The sequence below is a fragment of the Buceros rhinoceros genome, unplaced genomic scaffold (assembly GCF_000710305.1).
Source record: "Buceros rhinoceros silvestris isolate BGI_N320 unplaced genomic scaffold, ASM71030v1 scaffold406, whole genome shotgun sequence".
Lineage (NCBI taxonomy): Eukaryota > Metazoa > Chordata > Aves > Bucerotiformes > Bucerotidae > Buceros > Buceros rhinoceros.
In genome coordinates this window covers 30,599-40,908 of record NW_010415566.1, presented here as the reverse complement: position 1 = coordinate 40,908, position 10,310 = coordinate 30,599, and the positions used below count along the sequence as shown (strand labels likewise).

Sequence of the window (10,310 nt, the reverse complement as noted above, 5' to 3'; positions counted from 1 at the left end):
GGACCAAGACATGACTGAAAAGGCTGGGGACAGGGTTTTTATTAACCCCTGCAGATACCTAAACCAGCCCAATGATATCCGCTACCTGCCGCTGTGTTCGCTGCTGCTGTGTGGTGACTGATTTGCTGTGGGGCTTGGGAGGCACCATTACCTCCCATAATAGCTCGTGCTTTTCAGCTCCCGACAGCGGGAATATTTCGGAAGGTGCCAAGAAAATCTTTTAGAGTGCCCCCTGAGACTCTAAATCAAGGACTCCTATCGAGAGCCAAGTGATTGCGGAGATGGGATTAAACCAATTTTCCCAGTCTGTTCTCAAAACGCTATGGTTGGCTTAATTAAAACCAAAAGAAAAGACATCATCCAGTGGTATTAAGTTATACAAGGGCGGAATTTATGCTGGGATTTTCAAAGCACTTTAAATGTCAGCAGAGCTTAGGCACTTACATATTTTCCCCAAACCCACTCATCGGAGCGGACGGCACAGAGCAACGTGTGCCTCCTGACATGGGAACGTGCAGTCCCTGCATACGAACGTGGGCGGTACGGAGGGGGCGCTGGGGAGGAAAAAGGCGTACATACCAGACATGTTCCCGTTCTCGTGCTTTTTTAGATGTCTGTCAAGATTGGTTTGTTGCCCAAAACACCTGTCACACAAGTGACACTTGAATGGCTTCTCTTTATTGTGGATGTTACGGACATGTCTCTGCAGGTTAGAAGATATGCTAAAGGACCTGTCACAGTATTTGCATCTGAAAAAAAACCAAAACAAGTGGGTAGAAAAGGGTTTGTTAGTAGCTGGAAATGTAAGATTCATCCTAAGAGACACGAAGCATCTTCTGGACTCAGCCACAGTACCAGGCTGCAGTTCCTTGGTCCCTATTGAGGGAAAACCCTCCCTGAAACAACAAGTTTTGGCTGAATAATTGGAGAGCTGTGCTCTTGGAATGGAGATGTCACTTCTGTGGCAGGTTTTTTAGCTTTAATTCATGTTAGGCTTTATGTTTTCAATACTGCCTTTAGGAATAAGCAGAACATTTCAGAGTTAATGGTATCAAATCAGCTTGGGTAATTGATTTCCATGTTTTTAAAAGTGTTGCACGCAAAGTTGGGAAGTTTGAAAACAGTAGAGCAGTAACTCTATTGTTTCATGTGCTGCCAACACAATACAATTAAACACTTCTGGAAAAAAACATGAAACAGATCTCTTCTAATACTCAAATAAGGTAAAAAAGGGCTATTTCTTTTCCCATTCTAAATTATACTGTGTGATTAAATCTTTTCTTGAGGAATTAGCTTGCTCGATTGCTAATCCCAGAGGAAATTTGGTTATCTTGCAAAAACCAGCAATAAACAATCCTAACCTTTAATACTGTGCCAATGTGAGTAGTTTAGTCTATCACTCTGGTACCAGAGGCATCAGTTTTCATACTCTGTAGTGATTTCGAGTCCCTAAAGCCTTTACTGTATTGCTCTTTAAGCCATTACTAAGTCGTACTGTAACTATTCCAAACTCTCTGGCTGGCAAGTAGCCAACAGTCTTCACCACTTTAGTTTTTTTCAATCTTTTACTTCTCCCGGGCTTCTCTTATGCTTGTCAATGATGTCAAAATTTTCTTAGTGCTGAAATTGTCCATTATGCTACTAATTGCTCGTGGCTTTTATGTAGTGGATGGGTATAACACGCATCAAGACCTTCCTTCAATAAAATTAGATGTGAATCTCATTACCTAAAGAGACTAAAGGCAAAAAGCATATTGTTTCCTTACAAACAATGAGCTTACTCTGCTCTTTACAGCTCATAAAATGCAGAAATTGGTGCATTGGTTTTACTGGAACATGAACTGGCCTCTTTCCAGTTGATTTAAATTAGTCTTTCGTTTTCAATAAGGTGAAGTGTCTATACACATTTCTGCACGTGACTGTCCTGGATATGGCATCGCATACGTATTCTTATCAACAGCAGAGTACCCCACGTGGGTTTTGGTTAAGCAGACCTCAGAAAGGATCCAGATTAAGCAGGAAACAAATAAATACGGTAAAGCCTTTGCAACCGGGACCTTCCAGAAATCAGATGATTGATGAAACCCCCAACTTTAGGCTGCAAATAACACCGCAGAGCTCTTACAAAATAATATTTTGCATGGGGAAATACGTCCATAAGCCCTACTGAAAATCACTCCAACCATGCCTGTTCAAAAGTCCCAGCTATCCTGCGAGGCAAAGGCAGGACTTGTGCCCTGGGTGGCTGCCTTAGACAGATGAATTTCATTAACCAGGACCAAAACTTTCCCCCGTATCCGCAGCTCCAACGCTGTAGCATTGAATGCAGCTGCCCCTGTCTAAACCAGGACAAAAAGCTCTGTTGAGACCAAAACACAACAGCAGGTCATCAACAGGCTGCTAAGGAGCGAGCGCTGGAGCTGGGCAAGCGAGGCTGTTGAACATTCATTCCCTTGCTTTACCCACTTGGCCATACCACAGATAGGGTAAGGGGTCGCGGTACCTGTAGGGCTGCTCTCCAGTGTGCGTCCTCAGGTGACGTGTTAGGTTTGCAGACCTCGGGAAAATCTTGCCGCAGTATCTGTGATAAGAGAAGGTTTGATAAGGCAAATTGGGCTTTGTCCCCATTTGAGCTGCCCTGGCTGCAGAGCCCAAACTGAATCATTAATATATGGAACTGTTAGCATTGCTTTGGTGTAACAACTTCTCGATAAAAGCATTCAGCCAACGTAAGTGACCGAGACACACCCACACACGCAAGAATGGGACTGACAGTGCTGACACCGACCAGCTTTTCTAGTGCATAGGCAAGGAATATAGGAACACATAGTAGTTTTAAAGACGACCCCAAATTTCTAAGCTCACCAGGTGATTATCGGTCACATTCAGATCAGGAATCAAGAGGATCTGTTATTAAAGCCTTGGGTTTGTGCCTCCATGTAAGCAAATTTCAAGCCTCTCAGCCAATTCTACGTGTCAGCAAACATGACATCACTCTGTGCACTGAATAGGATCAGAGCAGACAAGACTCAAAGACCTAATCCATCAAGGTATGTTTCTATAACAACATGTCTTGAAAGAAGGTGACATGTTTTCAAAATATCAGATAAACCGATACGCCAGTGTCAAACATCTGCGTGTTCTGGAGATGATAGAGAGACCTAAATAATGCAATTTAAAACCCACTCTCCAGGAAAAATAATGGCCAAAAAAAAAAGGAATTATCATGACCCCTCCCCCTTTGTTCAACTAACACATTAATACTCAGTTTACAATTGGCCCAGTTGTAGTAATGACATTCAGCCCATTTTTGCATGGGGACAGAGCACACACAGCACCCTCTTCAGTGAACGAGAGTGGGTGGTTGCTCCCTGTGATGACTTTGAAGATTGCATCCCTTCACTTTTAACATCTCATTTATTTTTTTCACGATGCGATGTATAAGCCTTCAAAATACCCACGCGGCTTATTCGGCTCTCCTCGACAAAGCTCCCATTCATTTTGGCTGCACCATGCAATGACTATCTTCATTGTATTTTCTTCTTAATTCTGTACTCACAGGTCCTAATAAGTCATGTGTTTTATCACTGCTCCCTTTGGATATTTAAACCAGAAGACTGAGAAAAAACGTGGCTGTAGTTTAAGATCAAAAAAATCAATAATGAAAGCACACTTGTGCATATGAAAGTGATGAGAAAATTTGGGGGAAAGAATTGTTTATCTAATAGTTTCCAACTCATTTATCAAACTGGTGTGATACAGGGCAGGCTTTTTGTTTCATACCACCAGTAATTTAATAAATAAGAACCCCAAAGCGAAACGCTCTCCATGTTTTACTGGGCACAGAGAGACCCTCTGCCATCCCCATCCACTGTCTGAGCAGGGGGGATTTGGGAAGGTTTTGGGGCTACCTGCAGGTGTAGCGCTCCTTGCCCTTCCGCAGCAGGGTCTCAGGCAAGGCGCTCGGCGGCGCGCGGAAGTTGAACATGGACGGCACCGACTGGATCAGCTCATTGGCTTCTGGTTTCAGGGCGCTAAAGCTCTCCAGCTTTTCGGCCATGTTTTCTATAGCTGACATCTGCAAGAGAAGATGGCACAGAACCCTTTGCGGTGAGTACAGCTTCAGCTTTCTGCCCTGACTGGAAACCCGAAACACAAAGAATGTACGCTGCCAAAAGAAAACAAACAAATAAATAAACAGAAAAGCAAACGTAGAGGAAAATATGGGGCACACCAGGCAAGGTGGTGGCCAAGGTTGTCCCCCTTGGAATAATGCCCACAACTGCTCCAGAGTAATGTTGTTCTGATTGCTATACTGGACAGCTGCTTCCACACAAAAGCAAAGTCAGCCAGCGTGCATTTCTTCTTACTTTAAACCTCAGCTTCTATAAAAACTCCAGTTTATGCAGTCATGCTCTGTGGCTGTGTGCCTATGAGTCTGCACCCCATCTACTGAAAACGTTGGCCATCTTTGACCAAACCAACAGATAAAATAGAGATGTTAACAATAACCAAATTCCTACAGTTCTTTTTTTTCCTAAAGGCTATTGCAGAGGAACACTAGCTCAACCAAATGCTGCAGCAAGCCAGATCCAGAGAGATCCCGTCGGTGTCTGAGTCACATCCAACCATTCCTTCCAGTCTTCTTGTCCATCACAGACAAAGACTGTGAGATAAATCCATAAGAAATGAAGCTTTGGTGAGTTTGGTGTATGGGTTTACACTACCTGTTAGATGCCTATGCTATTTTTCTACAACCTCTAATACTCCTGCTCTACCTTTAGCTGCTTGTAAACCCTATGTACTGTGGGTTGTCTCCACTCTTGGTTAGCTGTCTGTAATTTTCAGGGAATGGAGATGATTAAATAATTTCTGGAGAACAGTTTCCTTCAAGGTGTCTAGAATTGACCATGAAAAACTGCTCCAAAACCTCAAACATTGTCGCTTGGAGAGATCAATGCTGCTGAGCCTACTGACGGGTGAGAGTAACCATCTGTCTCTTCATAACACCACAAAGAGATGAAAAAAAGAACCCAAGATCTCACCTACAGAGCATAAAACCCACAGCATGGGCCCTGTGTAACACCTTTCCTGTAACTCAGGAGGAAATTAAAGGAAAGACAAGATGCTGCATGCTCCTCAGCTGAGAACATCCTTACAGCCCGTTCTTCAAAATCCACAAGGGCCTGCTCCGATGGTTGGGATTTAAAAATTTTATTTTAATGGGAAGTATTGCACATCTCTTGTTTGTTTGTTCACATCTTTGTTTTAATTATATTTTAACAGGCAGAATTGCACATTTGTCTCCTGGAACGACTATTCGCGTGCTGGTTAGCTCTGGCTTGGTGTTGGGTTTTCTTTTTTTCCCCTTAGCCTGTAGCCTGCCCTCTCATTTCATGCTCAGATTCCTAATGCTGAGTACAAATTGCAATGTACAGGGTACCACTGCCAATTTGCCAAATGTCTTTCATCAAACACGGTGCAAGGAAAAAAAAATATCTCAGAGGGAAGTCAAGATACATTTACTTGTCAGGCAACAAATGTGAAAGCATTGCGAGGCAGTAGGGGCTGTAAGCTCTGGGGTTTGATTCATAATCACTCAGCTGCTAAAACATTCTCCACAGATGCAAGTGGACAGCACATTTGTCAATATGAAGGATTTTGACATGTACTGATCACAGGCGTGAGATATGTAATGATGATGCTGCTGGGAGAGGAGGTAATTCTATCTCGGCACCAAGCTGTCATTATCAACCCATACAACTCGGCATTACCACATATTTCTTTTTATACAACTTCATCCTTTTCTTTCGTTGGAATTGATCCTTAAAGCTTTTACAACAGGCTTTCCACTGCCTTTAATTCCTTCTAATTGTTCCCCGCAAGAATTCATTCTTCTATTTTGCAGTTGTGGAGAATAAATGGTTTGAATGAAAAATGATCTTTGGCCTTCGGGCTGATTAGCGGTGACAAGACAGTGCATGGGTTATGATAGCACATATTTATGGTGAAGAATAATAAGGGCATTGAGAAGTGTAATAAATGTCTTATTTATGTATATTTAATATTCAAGTCAGTTTCATTATCTAGTGGTTTTAAATCATTTTTGGATCGCCGTTCCTCATGTACATGGTCCCCCAGACTAATATATTAAAGCAACTATTTCCCCCTTTCCATTTAAAATGGCTTAGTCATGCTTATTTTTTTTTCAGTTCTTATTTCCAGGATTTCACAGAGGAGAAATTGAGACCGATTCTTCTCTAATGTACAGCGATGCAGACCAGCGCTACCTCCAACGCTGCCTCCAGGATTACGTCAGTCCCAAAATAGGTATGAAATCAGCATCTAATCTTAAATGCCTCATCCAGAGGAAACATGAGCACTTCCAATTCTTTCAAAGCATTACTCGCTTTCCAAAAATATGTTTCTTACCATAGGAATGACTATTGTGTTTGTTGTTGGGTTGTGTTTTTTTTAACACTGATCTATGTAGTTACCTGGTATGATTTATATTTTTCAAGAAATGCTCCAGCAATGACAGGAAGTGCTCAGTCCCAAGCCTTTGCTGATGCGAGGTGGTGGCACTCCACTGCTGTCGGGACAATTATAGCTATTACTATCTGCTGGAGGTAGGGCTCAAGAACTAAGATCAGGGCATTTTCTTAGGAAGTCCTGGAGCATGCTGGTGCTCGGGGCCTTCAGCATGCAATTCCCTGTCGCGAGATGGTCACCGGGGCTGCATGGGCTTGTTGCAGCCCATTAAATCCTGCCAGCCCAGCCCCACAATGAGCTCTCAACTACTTTATATGCAGGTAGACATCCCCTGCTCATCAGTCTACTTGCAAAATCTCAACTGAGTAATACGAAATCTGGGGTTTGTCACATTGGGACTAACTCATGCACTAAAACCAAGGAGGAATTATAAACCTGTGACACACGTGTTTGGGAGGTCGATACCCTGCTTTCAAGCAGCGGTCCCAGGGAATGCCCAGGAGGGCGGGCAAGGGACAGACCTTCTCCCCAGTGTCTTCCATCACACATCAGCAAGGAGAGGTGCAAGAGTCTTAATTGGAGGTTGCATCCTGACGACAGTGTTGAATGGCCATTGGTAGCTGCTGCTCCCATTCTTTTGGTTAAACCCTTTTTGAATCCATTTATATTTTTGTCAAGGAGAGCTCACCAATTTAATTAGGTGCGTATGAAAAGACATCGGCTTTTGTTCCTTCTAAGTCTTTTGCCTGATAATTCAGCTGGATTTCCCTCTTTTTTTTTCTTTTTTTCCCCCCTGTATTATTAAAACTAATGAATAACCATTTCTCATTCAGGTTCTGCTCACCATTCATGGTCTCACAGAGCTGGGGCACAGCTCCCTCAGGCATTTCTTTGCCAAGCTGAAAAAATCTAAAGCTACTTAGTCTCTTTTTGTGTAGAAGCTGTTCCCTACCTCTGATCATCATTGTTGCACTTTTCTGTGTCTTTTCTCGTTCTACTATGTCCTGTTTGAGAGGGCCTTCAGCTGTATTCCAGATCTGAAGGCTGTATAACATCAGGATGTTCTTCAATTCCTTTCTGCTAAGCACTCGGATGATACTTTCATGAAACTATTGACCTGAAGATCTTTTTCATGAATGACATGAGTTAAGAGCCACACTTTCCCCTTGGTATTACTGGATACTTACTGGTATTGTGGTTTATTGCTGTTTTAATTCCCAGAGGCTCAGCTTTTTGTGAACCTTCTGCAAAATCTTCATAGCCAGCTTTGGGTTTAGCTATTCTCAATCAACAGTCTTTGCTGGGTCACCCTTCTTGCTATGTCACTTACAGACACGTGCCACTGTTCAGATCCCAGTGACACCCTGGAGGGGACTCACTGATAATTTTCAATGACTGTAAAAATCACTAATTTATTCTTACCCTTTTTATTACGCTAATTATTAGCCCAGAGGATGACTTTCCCTCTTCCACAGTGAAAACTCCCTCTTTCAGCTGAAACACAACCAAAACTCTTACTTCTCAAAACACCATTACGGCTGACTGCAAAGCCGGACTTGCCTCTCTAGGAGCTGTGTTGTCCATGGAGATGCTACTGGTCAGGAATGCACCAAATTCCTGAAGCAAGCTGTTAGCAATAGCATCAGTCCTGGGAGGTTAGGTGGGTGCTCGTGGCTACCTTAGCTCTCTAGGGATGGTCCCTGGGGACCACCAGGGAGGCAGGTGTGTGGCTTAAGCCACTGGGCAGCTTTGGGGAAGGGTCGGCACCCCAGAGGAGTGCCCAAGGGCTGCAGCGATCCCTGAACGGGGCACAGGGAGGAAGGCACAGGTTGACCCCAGGGATGGGATTAGTGTAATTACGATATCACAGGGAAAGCTTTCTGAGGAGGTAGGAAAGTGAGAAGATCTTATTACCTATTTTACATACAGCTATTGCCTTATGGACAAGTCATGTCTGCTCCTAATCTGACATTAGTGAATGGCAGTATTTTATATAGAACAGTAACTTTTGATTTACATATATAAGAGTTGTTGATTCTATCTGCGTCCAGATGTCTGGAAAAGGAAGCAGCTTTCCCCCACCTCCCTCCCGCTCCCTGAGAGGCTATTAACCTCCTACTGACGCAAACTAATATGCAGTCGCAATTCCCCAGCTCCGACTCAAAAATGCAGACATTACCATAATCGGCTAAAACAAGTATTTATAAACATTTCAACGGGCAAGATATCATCAGCAGGGGCCTTGGACATTCATCTTAAAATTTATTAACCAACGGAAGAAAAAGTGGCATAAATAAAGCAAAGGTTTGTTGTTGCTGCTTTTTAAGAATAACCTGATGATATGAAATAATCTAACGGACAATGTCATGAACCACATGACCTCATGTTTTACAAACGCGACTCCTTCGTTGCTATTATCGCAAAAACAACTGACTTTATGGCTGTAACTCATGGGAAAAAAAATTGCTCAAATGTTTGCTTTCTATTTTTACTAGTGTTATTTAGAGAAATCTTGAAAACCCAACTACTAAATCTCAGGATTTCTTCCTCCCCAGTTCAAGTTAAAACACTCTCTCCAAAAACTGCAGCTTGCGAATTTGTTGTCTTGAAACTGTGTGTATTGGGACATCCAGCCATGGAACTTGGCTGAGCCATATTCACGTTCAAGAGACCTATCACATGTGACTGAGCTTTATGAAGCAGTAGCGAGAAACTCCTGCAGTATAGTCCCACAATAACTCTATTCGTATTAACGCAGTTGGTGGGGATTTAGCTGATCTAACCAAATGGATCATGTTCTAAAACAAGCCCAGTAAAATAAAAGCTTTGTTAATGTACTCACCTAATTTCTTTTCATTTATTTATAAAATTATTTTAATTATTTACAATGACTCTTCATAAAGCTATTGCAAATGAAGTCTGAATCTCCTTATAGCAGCCTTCTCTTGATGGGACCAGAAAGGGAAGAAAAAGTCTATGGACTAAATAAATCATGATCCATTCAAGAGAGGGTGTTGCCCATCGATTTGCACTATAGGGCTCCTGCCAAACAATGAAAAACAATCTGAAATAATCTTGAAATACATAGCACATGCAACCCAGGCTGCATGGGCTTATTACAGCCCATGAATTGAGATAGAAGGGCTCTATTCATCCATGAATCAGCGTCCCACTCCAGGCACTTTATGTTTTAAATACCTATTTCTGCTGCAGCTGCTCGAAGCACTAGCATGGCCAGGAGACATACACTCACACAAAAAAAGCAGGACGATGGAAATTTGAGGACCCAGCCAACGTCAAGCAAAACAGACAGAAGAAACAGACTGCACTGGGTTTCTCAACTTCTCAGATCTGCCCAAACGAGTCCCTTTTCTGAGAGCGGAGGATTCAGGGCATGCAGGCCAAGTCACAGATCCTACCACTGCCCCTTCACATGCCACACTGAATTCTCTCTACTGCAAAGAAAATGTTTGGGAACCACCTCTTCTGCTCTCCAAGTATGGCATCTAACCCTACCTCTGATCTGCTGAGCTCATTCAGCCTCTATAAGTGCTTGCAGGAGTCCTTCGGTGCCTGCTTAGCTCCTTGCAGCTCAGGATCCTAGCACATCTTTTGCAGCCGCTTAAACCATCGCTTTGCAAGAAGAGAATGGGATTAAAAGCCACAAGTACACAAAGCGAAAGTCCATCACCGCTTTTGCAGCGTGCCATGGACGGCACGCAGAGGAGCACAGTGCTAAGTGCCAATCTGCAGGGCAGCACCTTTGCGGGTTCCTGCAGTAGCCCCATGTAGAGCTGCACGTGGGACAGAGAACGTGA

The 10,310-nt window shown here is 43.1% G+C and overlaps 1 protein-coding gene across 4 annotated transcripts in view; it reads right to left on the bottom strand.

The window, feature by feature from the left end:
- MECOM (MDS1 and EVI1 complex locus) overlaps positions 1–10,310 on the bottom strand; it is a 46,932-nt gene that overhangs the window by 7,043 nt on the left and 29,579 nt on the right. For all 4 annotated transcript variants that reach the window (XM_010137435.1, XM_010137437.1, XM_010137438.1 and 1 more), the window contains 3 exons: positions 3,912–4,078; positions 2,504–2,581; positions 580–749 (listed from right to left, as the gene is read on the bottom strand). In XM_010137435.1, coding sequence (XP_010135737.1) covers positions 580–749; positions 2,504–2,581; positions 3,912–4,078 — 415 coding nt within the window. The remainder of the gene's footprint in view (positions 1–579; positions 750–2,503; positions 2,582–3,911; positions 4,079–10,310) is intronic.